This window comes from Pleurodeles waltl, chromosome 3_1 (assembly GCF_031143425.1).
Source record: "Pleurodeles waltl isolate 20211129_DDA chromosome 3_1, aPleWal1.hap1.20221129, whole genome shotgun sequence".
In the NCBI taxonomy this organism is placed as follows: domain Eukaryota; kingdom Metazoa; phylum Chordata; class Amphibia; order Caudata; family Salamandridae; genus Pleurodeles; species Pleurodeles waltl.
In genome coordinates, this window is record NC_090440.1 from 571,475,278 (window position 1) to 571,493,705 (window position 18,428).

Sequence of the window (18,428 nt, forward strand, 5' to 3'; positions counted from 1 at the left end):
GTATATGCAAAATAGGGTCTTCCTATACGAACAAAATGGGAAAACAAAAACAAATAATGGTAAAAATGACTATCTGGAGAGAGAGCCTATAATGGTAAAATGACTATCTGGAGAGAGGGCCTAAGTAGTTCACATCCCTAGATCTTGCATCTACATACCAGCAATTACCCCTTCACCCTAAAAGTAAACACTTAAATGTGTTTATAATTCTGTTTGGGTGTCATCAGTACAAATGTATGCAGTTTGGGTTAGCGTCTGCGGCGGCAGTCTTTCAACATTTAATGTACCAAATTTGTAAAGACCATCAAGGGCTTCCGTTCTTCCAGAATGAGATACTAATTATCGGAAGAATCAGGAAGAACATGACCAAAGAGTGAGAGAGGAGTTGGCGGCTTTGAGTGAAAAGGGATTTAGTGCAGAAATCCCTAAATGTTGCTTTGCAGTTAATTCCATTACATACTTGGGACATTAGACATCTATTTTGCCCAAAAAAAGAATTGATTAATGCTATCCAAAAACCTACTACACCCACTCCAAAAGATGATGTGAAATCCTTTCTGGGATTACCTGAACTTTATGCCACACTTGTGAAGGATTTGCAGACAAGACATTTGAAATTTGGCAACTGATTAAACAATCAAGTACATTTCAATGGAATGCCAACCTGCAAACTTTATTTGAAGGTATGAAAAATGAGATTAGTTCTGCCTTAACATTACATGGTTTTGACCCCATTGCTATGACCCTTATAACTACAGATGCTAGTGAGCGGTGGTTGAGGGTAGGTCTGTCACAAGTTGAAAAAGACAACCAAAAATATACCATGTCACGTGCTTTGCAGTTTCTGACTCAGGATGAAGAAAGATTTTCAACAATTGAAAGAGAGATGCTAGCATGTGTCTAGGGTACAGAGAAATTCCGGCATTATGTGTGGGGTTCAAAATTTTTAGTTCACACAGATCACAGTCCCTTTGCTAAAATACTTCAGACTGAACTTTTGGAGAAAGCTACTTCCAGATTGGCCTGCTTGTCCTTAACATTATTAGATTACAAATACAAGGTGAAGTATAGAGCCCTCTTAAGGAGAGCAGTGGTAAGACAGACTGGTGGGAAGACATGTGGGCTGCTGACACTGAAGAAAATAAAACAGACATCATCACCAAAGAACAATGGACAAATGAATTTGATGTGGATACAGTTTTTAAATGTGTTAAGGAACTTATGCGTAATGGTTGCCTAAGAAGACATATTTAGATAAAGACCCATTGGGAGATATATACTGAATTATCCTGGAAAAAGGATGGATTAAGAGGAATGAGAGTGGTGCCGCCATCAGTCTAAGGAGGAAGGTGTTGAAAATATCTCATGAGGGACATCGAGGCATTGTGAAAAGTAAAAGGACATTTAAATTGCATTATTGGAGGCCAGGGTTAGACACGAACATTGAAAGGTGAGTGTGTAGAGTGCCTGAATACAAATATATTTTTAGTAACCTGCAGACCACCTTTATCTCCATTGCAGTGTCTAATAGCCCTTGGGATGCTTAAAGCATAGATATCTTAGGGCCTGTGCAAGGATCAGTGTGGATTTGTGAAATGTATCCTTGTTTTGGTTGACTTATTTTCTAAGTGGCCTGAAATAAAAGTGGGGAAAGAGTGGATTTCACTGCTGTTTTTCGCATGGAAACATACTTCATTATATAATCCTGCAGGAAATGGTGCAGTGGAGCACTTTAATAGAGTGTTGATGGACAGCATACAGATGGGAATTCAAAATTGCAAAAATTGAAAGTTATAAATAAATAAATTTGGGCTTGCCGCACCACTCCCACAGTGACCAGATTTTCACCTTTTAAAATTTTGAGAGGGAGAGATCCTATAACCAAAGATAATCAGGCTTGGATGAAGGAAGGAAGGCGAGAACAAAGTCTCATATGAAAAAGTCAGAGAGAACATTAATAAAGCACAGAATATTTTCAAAAAACAGTATGACGGTTAACATGAAATTAAAGAAGTAGAATTGTTTGTTGGTGATTAAGTTGCCGTGAAAAACCAGAAGAAGATGGAAAAAGGGGTGCAGTAAGATCATAGGACCCTTTAAAGTAATTGAGATTATCAATAATTCTGCAAAACGTAATGGTGGGAAAGTTTGGCATTTTGGCAAATTAGATAAACGTGCAAGGAATGCAAAGGGTGAGAATGAGAATTAAGGTAGTGAAGATGAGTTAAAAATGGATAACCAACGTTGTTTGATGGAAGAAGATGAAGAAGATGTAGAAGAGAATGTGATGAGTAGGAATGAGAGTACTTCATCTCAGGTTAATGAAATAACTTCTAGGACTGGATAAATCCTGAAACGTCCCAAGGGATGGGAGGATTATGTTGTGGGGTAGAACTGCTCCTAGTCATAGGGCTGTGTTGCATATCACATCTATTACAGCTTTATATTGTATTTATCTTCATATTTTGCTGTTACATCTAAATTATAGACCTGGTTTATTCTTACAGAGGGGAGATGTGTGGTGTCTTAATGTCATCACATTCTGTATGTGACAGAATGCGATGACAAGGGAATGTAATGTGGGGAGAGAGATCGGGAAGGAAGCCGGAAGGAAGTGATGGTTGTGCTCTTGTTCCATGCATGGGATTTTTTCACTAATAAACTTGTAGTTCTACTAAGCTGTGTTCGAAGTCCTTTACCACAGTCCCCACCATGATGCCAAATATGTATTGCAGGATAAATGTATAGAGAAGTTCACGGAGTTTTCTGTCATGACAAGCATGCAGGCACTAAGCATGTTCTTTTTTGCAACCTAGTCACTTATAGTAGCCAGAACCTCAGATCAGATTATCTTTGCTTCTAATGATCATCAACAGAAGTACAGGATCACTGTGCACTGTAGTATACATACAATCAGGGCCACCTTAAGCACTGGTGGCACTCAGTGCAACAATTTTGGTGGGCCTCCACCTCCGAAAAACCCTCCTTCTCCACCAATTCCCTCAGTACCATACTCTTCCAATGCCCTTCATCTCTCCTTAGTCCCTCTCTCACATGCATTAATTTGTTTTATAGTGCTATTCATACCAGTGTAGAGGGTCAAAGCACTTTATATCACACACACATATACAGAGCCAATGAATCATACGTTGTAAATCAGTCTAAAGGAAATGTTACATAAAACAATGAGGATTCAAAGTTTTAGGAGTCACATGTTATCCATATTAGTAGGCAGCATATTTTAAGAGTGTTTTTCTGGTAAAGCCCAAACTCAGGATTTAAAACGTCCCACAGTGGTTGACTTTACTAATAAGAATGTACTTCTACCCAAATGAACACTTTTAGTAACATTCGGATAATGAAAGACTGGGGGAAAACATAACATTCTTCCCTATACCATGCCGATTGAATGCAGCTCATTGATGAAAGTTTATAGCTTACTGTGAAATAATTAGTGTTGTAACTTATGAACTGCAAGTAACAAAAGGTTCTCTTTAACAGAAGCAGTAAACTACTGAGTGGTCCACATAAATTAAAATTCGCTGACTTGTGTGGCACACGTTCTTTACACCAGGCATATTAACCATGTGCACTACTTTATCGTGAGTGGAAACTGATACTACACAAAAGATCTCTCATCATCAGGAACTTTAATTACCACAGTTATCTTTTACATTTTTATTCTTGCCTGAAAATTGCTAGACACACTAGGAACTCTGCAACAGGTGCTTTTTAAACCTGTGTTATTTCTAAACACTACACCCCTTGAGGTCAGTTGGCTGTTTCTGCAATGATCCTGCATAAACAAAACATTTGAAGTGTGCTTTCATTAAAATGATGAAGGAAGAAAGAAGGAAGGGAGGGACGCATTTCCGGCGGGAGGATACAACAATAATAATAACATCATGATTGGTGGAAGCGGCCTCTCTCAGTGCTCACGTGAGCGCTGGAGGCCTGTGCTTTCTGTAACCCAGCTCTCTTAAGACAGCTGGGTTAGAGAAGCTTAAAGTGGGCACGTCAGGCTGGCCATGGCAAGACGGCCGGCCAAAGGGACAAGCGCAGGATGCTGAAAAATAAAATGGTATTAAAGAAAGTTTGTTACCATTTTATTTTTCAACTCTGGGGCATTTTTGGGACATTTTTGTAGGCGGGCGGCGCTTCTCTGCTCTCGTGGAGGGGCCGCCCATGATGTGTTTGTGATTCAGAAGTTACTGAATTCTCAATGATGGAGTCATCACTGGATGGGTCATACAGACCAATAGTTACCATTTGGGCCTCACCCTGTAGCATGTACATACTTTCATCGTAGAAACAGAATTGTGGCGAAGAGAAGCTTGAGGTGTAGCTTCTTTCCAATGATGTAGAATTGTATTTTTGCAACTACAAGCGTGAAATTATTTCAAACAATGCTGTACTTTCAAGTAAGTTCTTTGGTTTGCTAGTGTATTGATACTTTGATGTCATTGTCCTCGCAGGAAAATTCAGGAACATGCACATGCAGTTTCTTCGGGTGCCTCACAGCAAAGGGGAGCAAAAGAAGTTTGTACATTCTGCCAATATTTTGAATTTCAGTTGAGAAACTGTAAGGAGTGAAAAGGAGATTGCCCCGGGGACAGCAACCCTCCTCTGACGATTTTCCCTAAGGTACCCCAGCAACACAAACGCTTTCTTGAAAAAAGGAGTGGAAGATAGATGAAGACATCTGATTAAAACCAAAGGGAGAAACAGAGTTGTGGTGTACATATGGCACGTTTCATTGTGCTCAGAAGTGCCTGGAGCAATGTTCTGCATCTGCTGTTCAAAAAGATGTGGGGCTGAAATAATTTGAACACACATCGTGAATAACAGTGAAGACATTTTGTGAATACCAAACCTTTTTATAAGCAAAAGTCCATTCATAAATTAAAAAAAAAACATTCTGCATACCGATATTTGAGTAGTCAGCAATAGTTAAACCTTTTTAAAGTAAGAATCCACACTTCAGATTTCCACTCCAGACTATCAGACTGAGAGTGCACCTGTCTCACTCATAACTAGGGGTCTGCAAAAAGTACGCCTGCGCTACATTTATTACACCTAGGGGTGTGAGGAATTTCCCATGACACTGGTGATTTTTTGTATACATAAAAGAACATGGGATTTGATTGCAGGACTCTGAATTCCAGAATTTGTGGTTGTACTTGAAGATTGGACTCATTTGAAATGTTCTCACAGCCAGGGCAGCAGGGGTTGTATGTTTCCTGCAGTAACCCAGCCTCTGTTTCCCTGCGTGCCCGTATTACAAGAAAACTATGTCACCTTCGCCAAGATAGTTATTGCTAGCAGAGATGTAGTCAGCTGTACCAACTAAATCCTTTGTGACAACGCTGATTGTAAGCTCCATGGGGACTGCCAGGCTCATCGTGTGGCCAGAGGCATGCTTCCATACCCAGTATGGTGTTCTGCAGGCCTCGCAAGGACTCCCCAACTTGTGCAGGGTTAAGTGTTCTTAAAGATCCCATTCAGAACTCATGTCTGATTGAGGGTGTGGTGCCCTGGGCCTGGACTCCATTCACAAGTCCATGTTGTAACAAAGTTCCCAGGACAGGATTCTACTGGTATGGAGGGGTATCCCAAACTCCTGCAGGGTTAAAGCTGTCAAAGCTTTTGTGTAGTCTGGAATAGAAGCCCCTTCGCTCTATGTGCCAAACTGTGGTGCCACCAGTGTGGGGTTACATGGGCCCCAGAAGGACTCCACAGTTCCTGCAGGATTGAACACTCTGACAGATTGCAGGCAGAGCTCTGGCAGGACCAGGCCTGGACCTGGTGCCTAAAGCTTCACGCATAGACCCTTGATTTCTTAATGTAGCCAGGACAGAGTTTCACTGGCCTAGCGAGTGATTCTTTGCTCCTGCATGGCTGAAAGCTCTAACCGAGTTCTAGTCAGAGCTGTAGCAGGCCTGGGCATAGATGTTCCTAGCTACCCAGAATGCACTTCTGCAGGACCAGGGAGTGTTCCTCTTTCCAAGTAGGGTTGAACACTATGACTGGGCTCAGCCCGAGCTGGGAGGCCCAGGAAGCAGGCTGCATCATCAGAGCTCCAGCCATTGGCCTGTGATGTCCCAAAGTATTTAGGGTGGCGTTCTGCAGGTTAAGCAAGGGTTCCCCAGCTCTGCAAGGCATAAGGAGAAAAGTTCAAAGCAGAACCAGACACAGTTATGAAGGGCCTGTTTGCTGGCCGAGGGCTTTGGCCCGAGCCCGAGCACAATCGTCTAACCTGGGGGGCCCTTGCACTCACTGCAGCCTTCTAGAAACCTGCCAATGAGTTCCAGGCATCTCAGGTGAAAAAAGGCTCTTACAAGACCCCGAACAAAGGTTCATTTGGGTCCCAGGACCCAGCCTCAAAGCTCCAGTCACCAGCCTAGGGGGGCTTTCCATGCCCCCTTGCCGCTTGAGTGAAAGCAGAAAATTGCACCTATCTCCCATTAGAATACATGGTAGGACCAGATGTTTAGACTTTGATGTCAGCCATGTGGTCATGCACCATGGGAATGGCATAATCAGATGGGCAGCCTTCTCTGGAAGCCAAATAAGTGTATATATATGAAGGCTTTGATCAGTCAGGACTCCAGGAGATATCAATTGCAATCTTCTGCCACTCAAGGTACACCTTACAAGAAATAGCCACCTTCTCCCATATTGCTATAGGTGGTTTTAGGGAAACTGTCCAGATCCTTCCAGTTAAGAAGATATGTCGAGGATGGCTTTGTGATCCATTTAGCACTAGAAGACTGATTGGCCCCTACAAGGTGACAAGTGTGAGGGTGAGTGCCTTCCTGAGAGAGGATGATATGGCCTGTTTGTAGTCCAGTTCTGTTTAGGAGGTGTAAGGGCCTCCCCTGGTGGATCCTGTTGCCCAAGTGGCCTAGGTCTTTGATCACCTTCCAGCCCATCTGCAAGCCACAGACTTCTGGTGCTTCCATAAACCTGACTTTCAAAAGCACAGACAATGAGATACAATATCCTGGGTAGGGTGGCCTTCTCTCATCCCGGGAACCCGAGGCCCCGAGCTTAGGCCACCTTCCAACCCTGTCAATGGACTACAGGGTGCTGGATCCTCTGTGGGCCTTCCTTCCTAGAGAGCAGGCAGAGAGGTAAAGTAAATCTCTGGCCTACTCAGGGATGGTCTTTTCTACCTCCATATTCAGATTATTTGGGTGTACTTGATCCAATTAGGGATGGACAAGTTGGCCAGCCTTGACTATTATTTCAAGCAAAGACCACTCCCCACCCCCGCATGAAACAATCTGACTTCAGGGTGTGTCTTAGTGGGCACTCTGCAGCCTCCGTTTCCACCCATCAGAGTAAAAGCTGAGTAGAATGTCAGTTTCCATCAGTGGTCCAAGTAGAATGTTTGGGGTTGAGTGGCATTAACCCCAGGCAATGCATGGTCCTCCAGGCCCCATATGCCATTCTGTTGTCCTTTTATTTGTTTGCTATATTTAAATAGCGCAACACTCATCCCCTAAGTGATATCATGGCGCTTAGAAAGCTCCCTGTTTTTTCCACTGTGACGACTTACCAGTATTTAGTGCAATGTACACTAATTCATGTCAGACTTAAAATGGAAAATATCACTTGATGACTGTACACAAATTTGAAAAAAACATTTCAGATTTCCAAATTGTGTGCACAGTCATCAAATGATTCTGAGAAAAAAATAAAACGTATAGAGGATGTATAAAGATTTATGATGTAATAATATGTTTGGGGAGCTCTGCATGACATCATTAAGCAGGAGCCCAAAGACAGAGTTATTTGTAAATACCACCATAACCTCAAGATAGTTACAATGTAAGTCTTATAAAACATTGATATTCTCCAGTTATGATAACTAGCAAACCATAACGTATACCTCCACTGAGCACTACTTATGACTTCAAACATGTCATCACCGTTAACATCTCAAATACCATTATCAGTGACATCATTGATTAATCTGGACCGAATTATATCAGTGATGACAATACTGATGGCGATATATATCTGACATCAGCAATGACCATGGCTTTTGCAAAGGTCATGCATAATGGGTGCTGCTGACTCATAATTATGGAAGATATTGAAAAAATGAGGTAGCTGCACAAGTTCGGAAGTGACTGATAGCTGCTCCAGAATTTTTTCCATCCCTATCCACATGTGCACTGTGAGAAACGATGTTATTAATTGTGCTGGATGTGTGGCCTGCACAAGCAATAGCTCCATAATTGTCTGCTTACTGAGAGCCAAGCACCTCATTGTAACACTAGGGGCCAGATGTAGGAAGCCGGCAAATTGCAACTCGCAATTTGCTATGCAGAACGGTGTCTCAGACACCGTCTGCGAGTCGCTATGGGGTCGCAAAGACCCACCTCATTAATATTAATGAGGTGGGTCGCAATTTGCGCCCCCATAGCGACTATGGGCACTCACGGGGATGGAGGCCTGCTGGGAACAGCAGACCTCCATGTCCGTGACTGCTTTTAAAAAAAGCAGTTTTTTTTTTTTCCAAGTGTAGCCCGTTTTCCTTAAAGGAAAACGAGCTGCACTTAGAAAAAAAAACGAAACCTTTAGTTTCGGATTTTTTCAGGGCAGGTAGTGGTCCCTTGGACCACTGCCTGCTCTGAAAAAATATTTTTGGGTCCACTCACAAAGGGGAAGGGGTCCCATGAGGACCCCTTCCAGTGTGCGAGTGGGTTACCATCCACTTCAAGTGGATGGTAACTGCGACAAATGGAATTGCATACCACTGCGAGTCGCAAATAGGAAGGGAACACCCCTTCCTATTTGCGAGTCGGAAATGCATTTTGCGAGTCGGTTCCGACTCGCAAAATGCATTTCTGCATAGCAAACACACGTTTGCGACTCGCAAACGGCGATTTTCGCCGTTTGCGACTCGCAAACTGTTTGCTACATCTGGACCTAGGTCTCTTAGGGTAGCAAAGCAGAGAAATCCAAGGCCTACTCAGGGTAGGTGGTGTGGGCTAGTATTCGCTCACAGACAATAATAATAACACTCAATAAATAATTGTGCATTCAATGTTATTTTCATTGAAAAAGGAAAATTAGATGTACTACACACACATTATTAAATTATTAAATACTACACATTCATTTATAACTATATACATCAAGCAGGTGGAATTAACTTTGGTGACATTATGAATTCATATTTGACACCTTACTGGGTCACAAGCCCCAAGGCCACATCAATATGTAAGGCAGGGAGCCAACGCTCGTGCCCTCGCTGTGCACAGTGTTGTCATCAATGATGTCATTTCAGATGCTGCAAAGATGTTATCAATGATGTCATGGAACATGTCATGAGCGATCTAATATGTGAGGCCATAAGCAGTGCATGACTAGGACACAATTTATAGTTACTTTAGTGTCCAAGTTATAGTTATTCGAGATAACTACAACTGGCGAATTTCAGTGGTTTTGTTCAATATAGTATGTTTCAAGTGACATTTCCGCCCAACTATAATGCCTTTTTACCCTTTGTTTTTTCAGTGAATTTCAAATGTTTTCTTTTAATGCAAAGTTAGATATTTTTACCATACCTAACTATAGTGTCACTTTAGGCTTTGGTTTTTAACGTAAAGTTATATTTTATTACCATGTGCAAAGCCAACACCATGCCTTCGGGCGTGCATGGTGCGGAGTAGCCCACTGGTCCTCACGTGTGGCTAGGCCTTGCATCCACTCCCCCATTGGCAGCCAATCAGGGTGATTCGTCAAGCGGGGCTGAGAAAAACAGGGGGTCCAAAAACACTTTTCCTCATGCAATGACTATGGGGATTTTGTAATGTTTGAACACGCCAGAACCGCTGAACGGATTTACACCAAATTTGGCAGAAAGTTAGATGCTGGTCCAGAAAGATCTCTTTTTGTTTTTCTGTGCAAATCTGTTCAGTAGTTTCTGAGTTATTAAAGAAAAACAACATAGATATCTAGAGACCCTGCTCCTTCACGGATCCGCGATTTCCACGGATCCAAAGCCCAATGGGAAAAATAAAAAATCGCCAAAGGCTGTGCGTAGTGTGGGGTTGAGTGCTTGTGGGGGTGTTGGCCACAGGGCCTGGCTGGTGGCTGTATTAACGTCTGATATTTATATATTACTTTACATTTAAAAAACGCAGAAATTCACAGAAAAACCACAAAGGTTATAGGTAGGTTCACTTTTTACCAAGACAAACCATGAAAACTCAGAAGTAATAGTTATACTTATTGCTATACTTATCTGAAGAAACTATAACTCCTGTCCTTTAGGCTATGAAGAAACTATGACTCCTGTCCTTTAGGCTACGAGTTATAGTTTCTTACCATAAGTATGAGAAAGCTGTGCATGGGGGAACATGCTGCCCCCCATCCACGGTCCCTTTCTGGCCCTGGGGACCCCATTCTTCGATGCCAGGCTTTACTCATAAGGAGGAGGGGGCATGTAGGTCCCCTTCTTGGGCCAATATTGGCCCTGGGGATCCCATCCCCCGGGGCCTTGCCAGTATGTAAACAGGAAGGCTAGTACAAAGCCTCCCTCCCCAAGCCAATATTTGCCCCAGGGGCCCCCTCACCCCTGCTAGTGAACTGAATGTTGAAGGTAGATGATGCCACAGGGATAAGATATTGAAATGTGTAAGAAAACATAAAAAGCTAGGAGCCATATGTAGAACAATCACACAAATGTCTTTAGTAGTGCATGCACCACGTGTGGATAATGATATTAGAGTGCAGGGATGTCCAATGTAGATCCAGGAGGGCTGTATCAATGACAACTTTTCAAGATATTCACATTAACTGAATTTACAATTTTACGTAGGCAGCGGTTATCCTGAACATTTCACCTAGATATATCCTTTCTGGCTCCATGTTGGACACCCCTTCTGTAGAAGGAGATTTCAGTCTAGGCACTTTATTTAGGCAACCCACGATTTTTTGTCTAAATGTGGAATAGACACCGTGATGGTCAGTTTTAATTTTCAATCTCGGTCTTCTAGATATCATTGGAAGAGATTATTTATTTTTAATCTTATGAACTGGACTACAATTTAATTTTAGTGAAGCATACATTCGGTTAACACTTGATCGTGGATTCTAAAGAGGACTGCAATTTCGCTTTCTCAAATGGGCCGTATAAAGGCCTGCCCTAGCCAGGACTCAACTCCTGAGAAGATAAGTGACACAAATCTCATTTTCCTATGGTTGTGTATGCACATACATGGTAATGTTTTCGATAATTAGTTGGTGACCGATTGAGTATTAAAAATAGCACGATGAGTGGAACATTTTACTCTGAAGGAATTAATTAACATAAATTACTGCCTTCTCTTAATAATAGTTGTTGATCACTGCTAACTATTTGATAATTGGAGGTTGTAGAGCGGTATCGTGGATTCTAATATGGGGTTAACATGTCACTTGACACGCAGCCAAAATGTCTTCAGATTTTATTGAGGCGCCATGTCCACGTGTTCTTCGCCCTATAGTACCTTACTGCCGATATCTTTTACCTGAAGCCACTGTGATGTCCATCATCAATGTCCTAATGTCAGTGCATTGTTTCTCCCTTCTCTACTACAGGAGGGGCTCCAACGTGTCACTGACCCTGGATATGTGCACTCCGGGCAGTCTCGAGCCCTACGGTTCCGTCATGTCGCCACGAGAGCAGTCAGCGCGGGAATATCTCCAGGCTGCGACCAACGTTCTGACCCAAGACCAGCTCCACGAGAGAGCACTTGATTCCCTTGTTCTTCAAAGCGAGTTTTTTGTAAGTAAAGTCACATTTGACTGACATTAGAAAGCCATTTATTCAGACGAAGAAAAGTAATTTAGAACACTTTAATAATGGAGTGTGGAATTAATGAGGAGGCCAAAGTAAACCGATGATGTTTTTCCTAGTAGGTATTAATTTAGAAATGTGTTAACACTGAGGTGATTCCTCCTTACTGAGAGTAGTTTGGTACACAGTGATAGGGGAAGATTTATGGTTACTAGTCTTCCACACTAACAAGCTTCTAGGTCTGTGGCATCAGCTAATGATCCTGTTAATTATGGGTAATCTTCATTATTCTGAGTCTAGGTCGTCTTCTTCACAGACCTAAACAACATAAGGAGAGCTCCCTCCACCCACAGTATTTTCACTGCCCGAGCCATAAAGATTATTATGCAAAAACAGCATATCATAAAATGCAAATAATAGATGTTAAAGGTCGGTAATCAGGTCATTTCATTTTCTCCTGTCTTCCTCACCACAGTCACAATATGAGGCATACCAAAGATAGGCTGAATTGTCACAGTAAAAAAAAAAACTCTAGCATCGTATAATGGATGCAGAACGTATTACAGCCAAAAAAGAATATCAATCAAGAACTAACAACACTCAAGACGTGATTTGCAAAATCCATAGAGTAACCGCCCCCGACCTGTAAGTGATAATGTGACTTGAAAGTGTGAGGAGCGGCCATTATTGAAGGATTCCATGAGACCCCAAAAGTCATAAATTAAAAAATGAATCTTTCAAAAACTGGAAGTTCTTTCAATGTAAATACACAAAGCTCTCTGCACTTTCACACAATGCAAAGTTTTTCAAGCTCAAATTATAGTTCAGGATAAAAAGTGAGAAAAACTAAATCCTGAGAACAATGAAATTCTGAAGGAACTTTGGGAAGAAAAAATGAAGATGGGCAGAGGCCACTTTTCTGGAACAAAAAGGGCTCTTCACACGTGAAAGCTCCTAATCCCCCCACTGCATGACCAGAGAAATGAACACAGGAAAGAGGATATTTGTAGAAAGGATCTTGAACTCAAGTGTGTGAAGCAGTTTGAAAGGTGGGCCCTGTAAGGACTGAAAGACCAAATTAAAAAAATATATATATGAGCACGAACCACAGGTAATGTAGAAAGAACATTTTTAAGAGTTTGAAAGGTAACCCTTCAAGATTGATAAAGCTAAAAACGAAAGAACTCCATTCCTTTATAAAATCCAAAGTTAGAATAGGGCTGCAAAAAGACGCATATTCTCATTTTGTCTGGCATAACTTCTGAAAATTCTGAAAATGCCTTCTACAAACTTTAAGAGTCGCTGGCCACCTAGATTGTTGTATGCATAGAGCTAGCTTCGATTAACAACCCCTAGCCTTAAATGTTGATCTTTCAAGAGCCAGGTGCCCAGACTAATACGACTGACAGATGCCTTAGTGTAATGTCTTGCATAATTCTTCTGGGACTCTACATCAGTGTGTTATGTAATCACTAGAATAGAATGAATGAATGCTTGCTTTAGAATGACGGAATCCACAGGTACATGCAGATGAATAAAGTAGTGTGATTTACAGTCCTGTATGTTGCATAGTCATTCAGTGGGTACTGGCCGAGGAAGATGATACAACTGGCACCGAGATTGGGGATAAGTAACCCAACGAAGAAAGTGCTCTCCTGAAGAGTTTGCCTTGGTCGAGTAAAACTGCTCCTGCGTGCATGTGTGCCTTCGTCAAAGTGCTGAGTTTATAGTCAGGGTGTGTGGAGTCAAAGCACCCTCCAGCCGATGTGAAGTATGTGAAAAGATAGAGGGCGTCACAGAAATGTCTACACATTGTTGGTCAAGAAGCTACAACCAAGATACTACAAAAAAGTACCATGCTGCCACACAAAATAAAGTCATACAATATACAAAGCATCAATGCTAAAGACAGATTCACCCAGATTTAAAAAATGAAATGCAGGTGAAGACAATTATCAAATATCAAATCACACTAAAGGCAGATCAATCAGGTGTAAAACAATGCAAACTGAAGTATAAAAAGGACTTGCCAAGCCTGCTAAAGAAAATCGCTGCATCATGGCCGACTCTGGGCTGAACCAGAAGCACGAGGTTGTGCTAAAGCATTGGTCCATATTGACAGCAGCCAGAAACTCAGCAGAAAGCTGCTCTGCCCATGGAACCCATCAAAGACGACTCCGAGGCTGACCCATCGCAGGGCCAGGGCTGGGGCATAAGTTGAACTGATCCTGATTTGTAGTCGGAGAGGCCGGGGAAAGCTCCAATCCCAACGTCCAAAAATTCCACACTGGGTTACAATGCTGTTGTCTTTCTAAAACCACCACCTTTTGATACTGCCAAAAAGCAAAACAGTGGTGATAGATTGACTGCCTGGATAGAGACATTTGAAGATTTCATTGATGCACTTGAGGCGACTGATAACAGGAAGATTATCAAATATCTCAAAAATCTTGCTGGTGATGGTGTGAAAGAAATCATGAAGAAAATGTCAAGAACTGACAAAGATGTCACGTACAGTCAGATTAAAAATGCTTTGAATCTCAAGTTTAATCCAGTACCAAAAGTCGATTACGAACATTATGTTTTCAGTCAAGAACATCAAAGAGTTGGAAAAACAATCAATTAATTTGTGGAAAGACTCAACACAATCATCAAACACTGTAAGTTCAATGAATTATATGATGAAGAAGCCATGAAGCTTAGAGTGATCGATGGATGCTTGTCCGATTCATTCAGAAGACAAATGATGAAAGACACTCTTAGTCTGGAGTGAGTGTTGATAGGTGCCAGAGCTGAGAAACGTGATAAAAGACAAGCTCCTGACATGGAGGCTGGAGGTGCCCTGAACGATTCAGTCATGAATGTGAAAAGTAATTCAAAACAAAAGACTTTGGCCCTCATTATGACTTTGGCAGTCTTTTCTCTGAAGGCACGGGGCCAGGATACCGTCAGTGCTGGCAGTCTTCCGCCCTTCATAATATGAATACTGCCGGATTTCCGCCACACTGTGGGTGGAAATCCAGCAGGATCCTTGATGGCGGTCTGAGGCGCCTGGGCGGTGCTACCACCTGCACCGCCCCGCAAGAAGGACGCCACCAGCCATATTATGACCATTAATACAGCCTGGCGGTGTACTGCTGGCGGGCACTGCCGGCAGTAGCAGCGCCCCTTCTTGTTCACTGCCGGGCTACCTCCCTGTCACTGGTAGCCCAGCGTGGCGGTGCTACCACCATGGAAAACATGGTGATAGGCCTGCTCATAATGCTCATATTGCCACCGGCGGTCTTCTGTGGACTGCCGGGTCAGAGATGAACATCTCCGGCCCGGCGGCTCATACCGCCATGGCGGTATGAGTGGAGATGTGGCAGTATACACCGCCAGCCTGTAGACAGTGATATGTCCACATTAACCCTGGCAGTCAAAAGACTGCCAAGTTCAAAATGAAGGTCTTCGTGTTTTAGATGTCGATTCCCGTTTCCGTAGAAAGGAAAGTGTCCCGCCATTGGTGAAATATGCAAAGGGTGTAGTAAAGAGAACCATTTTGTGACGATGTGCAGAGAGAAGGAAAAAGTTAGTGTGTCACGGCGCAAAAACAAAACGGCCGCCTGAATGTTCCAGAAGCAACATTCAACGCACCTCCACAAGACCAAACAGCGATCGTCATCTAAATCAATGTTAAACAGTTCTTAAGCTCAATAATAAGTGAAAGTGAAGAAAGTGATTGTGCCATTTCCATGCTTACCTCAGAAAAATGTTCACATGTCGGACTAGCTGCTAGTGAGGAGAGACGTCAGTCAAAGAAAAGTCGACATATCAAAATAACGATGTCATACAAACACTGTCCAAAGATTAACAGAAAATAAATGGCTGGTGTTGGAAATGGCCTCTCTGCAGTGTTATCCCCAGACTTTTTGCCTTCCTCCTTCTCTTTTTCTGACCTCATTTTTGCTGGCTTTACAGGGAGTGCAGAATTATTAGGCAAATGAGTATTTTGACCACATCATCCTCTTTATGCATGTTGTCTTACTCCAAGCTGTATAGGCTCGAAAGCCTACTACCAATTAAGCATATTAGGTGATGTGCATCTCTGTAATGAGAAGGGGTGTGGTCTAATGACATCAACACCCTATATCAGGTGTGCATAATTATTAGGCAACTTCCTTTCCTTTGGCAAAATGGGTCAAAAGAAAGACTTGACAGGCTCAGAAAAGTCAAAAATAGTGAGATATCTTGCAGAGGTATGCAGCACTCTTAAAATTGCAAAGCTTCTGAAGCGTGATCATCGAACAATCAAGCGTTTCATTCAAAATAGTCAACAGGGTCGTAAGAAGCGTGTGGAAAAACCAAGGCGCAAAATAACTGCCCATGAACTGAGAAAAGTCAAGCGTGCAGCTGCCACAATGCCACTTGCCACCAGTTCGGCCATATTTCAGAGCTGCAACATCACTGGAGTGCCCAAAAGCACAAGGTGTGCAATACTCAGAGACATGGCCAAGGTAAGAAAGGCTGAAAGACGACCACCACTGAACAAGACACACAAGCTGAAACGTCAAGACTGGGCCAAGAAATATCTCAAGACTGATTTTTCTAAGGTTTTATGGACTGATGAAATGAGAGTGAGTCTTGATGGGCCAGATGGATGGGCCCGTGGCTGGATTGGTAAAGGGCAGAGAGCTCCAGTCCGACTCAGACACCAGCAAGGTGGAGGTGGAGTACTGGTTTGGGCTGGTATCATCAAAGATGAACTTGTGGGGCCTTTTCGGGTTGAGGATGGAGTCAAGCTCAACTCCCAGTCCTACTGCCAGTTCCTGGAAGACACCTTCTTCAAGCAGTGGTACAGGAAGAAGTCTGCATCCTTCAAGAAAAACATGATTTTCATGCAGGACAATGCTCCATCACACGCGTCCAAGTACTCCACAGCGTGGCTGGCAAGAAAGGGTATAAAAGAAGGAAATCTAATGACATGGCCTCCTTGTTCACCTGATCTGAACCCCATTGAGAACCTGTGGTCCATCATCAAATGTGAGATTTACAAGGAGGGAAAACAGTACACCTCTCTGAACAGTGTCTGGGAAGCTGTGGTTGCTGCTGCCCGCAATGTTGATGGTGAACAGATCAAAACACTGACAGAATCCATGGATGGCAGGCTTTTGAGTGTCCTTGCAAAGAAAGGTGGCTATATTGGTCACTGATTTGTTTTTGTTTTGTTTTTGAATGTCAGAAATGTATATTTGTGAATGTTGAGATGTTATATTGGTTTCACTGGTAATAATAAATAATTGAAATGGGTATATTTTTTTTTTTTGTTAAGTTGCCTAATAATTATGCACAGTAATAGTCACCTGCACACACAGATATCCCCCTAACATAGCTAAAACTAAAAACAAACTAAAAACTACTTCCAAAAATATTCAGCTTTGATATTAATGAGTTTTTTGGGTTCATTGAGAACATGGTTGTTGTTCAATAATAAAATTAATCCTCAAAAATACAACTTGCCTAATAATTCTGCACTCCCTGTAGGACTCTGCGCACTTTACCACTGCTAATCAGTGCTAAAGTGAATATGCTCTCTCCTTAAAACATGGTAACATTGGATCATACCCAATTGGACTATTTAATTTACTGATAAGTCCCTAGTAGAGTGCACTATATGTGCCCAGGGCTGTAGATTAAATGCTACTAGTGGGCCTGCAGCACTGATGGTGCCACCCACTTAAGTAGCCCCTTAACTTTGTCTCAGGCCTGTCATTGCAAGGCCTGTGTGTGCGGTTTCACTGCCAATTCGACTTGGCATTTAAAAGTACTTGCCAAGCCTAAAACTCCCCTTTTTTCTACATTTAAGACACCCCTAAGGTATGCCCTAGGTAACCCACAGGGCAGGGTGCTGTGTGGGCAAAGGCAGGACATGTACCTATGTAGTTTACATGTCCTGGAAGTGTAAAGCTCCAAAATTCGTTTTTACACTGCTGTGAGACCTGCTCCCTTCATAGGCTAACATTGGGGCTGCCCTCATACATTGTTTGAGTGGTAGCTGCTGATCTGAAAGGAGTAGGAAGGTCATATTTAGTATGGCCAGAATGGTGATATAAAATCCTGCTGACTGGTGAAGTTGGATATAATATTACTATTTTAGGAATGCCACTCTTAGAAAGTGAGCATTTCTCTGCACTTAAATCTTTCTGTGCCTTACAATCCACGTCTGGCTGGCTTTAGTTGACAGCTCCTTGTGCATTCACTCAGACACTCCCTAAACATAGGACACTCAGCCTCACTTGCATACATCTGCATTTTGAATGGGTCTTCCTGGGAGGGTGGAGGGCCTGCTCTCACACAAAGGACTGCCACACCCCCTACTGGGACCCTGGCAGACATGATTGAACTGAAAGGGGACTTGGTGCACTTCTAAGCCACTCTTTGAAGTCTCACCCACTTCAAAGGCACATTTGGGTATATAAACAGGGCCTCTGCCCCTTCCAATTCAGGCACTTCCTGGAGAAGAAAACTGGAACCAGAACCTGCATCCTGCCAAGAAGAACTGCCTGGCTGCCCAAAGGACTCACCTGACTGGTTTCTGTGAAGGACTGCTGCCTTGCTGTTGCCCTGCTGCCTTGTTGTTCTCTGGCTGTGG

The 18,428-nt window shown here is 42.7% G+C and overlaps 1 protein-coding gene across 1 annotated transcript in view; it reads left to right on the forward strand.

The window, feature by feature from the left end:
- PTPN5 (protein tyrosine phosphatase non-receptor type 5) overlaps nt 1–18,428 on the forward strand; it is a 556,863-nt gene that overhangs the window by 398,006 nt on the left and 140,429 nt on the right. Inside the window, exon 6 of the mRNA XM_069223005.1 lies at nt 11,599–11,785. Within this exon, the coding sequence (XP_069079106.1) occupies nt 11,599–11,785 (187 nt within the window). The remainder of the gene's footprint in view (nt 1–11,598; nt 11,786–18,428) is intronic.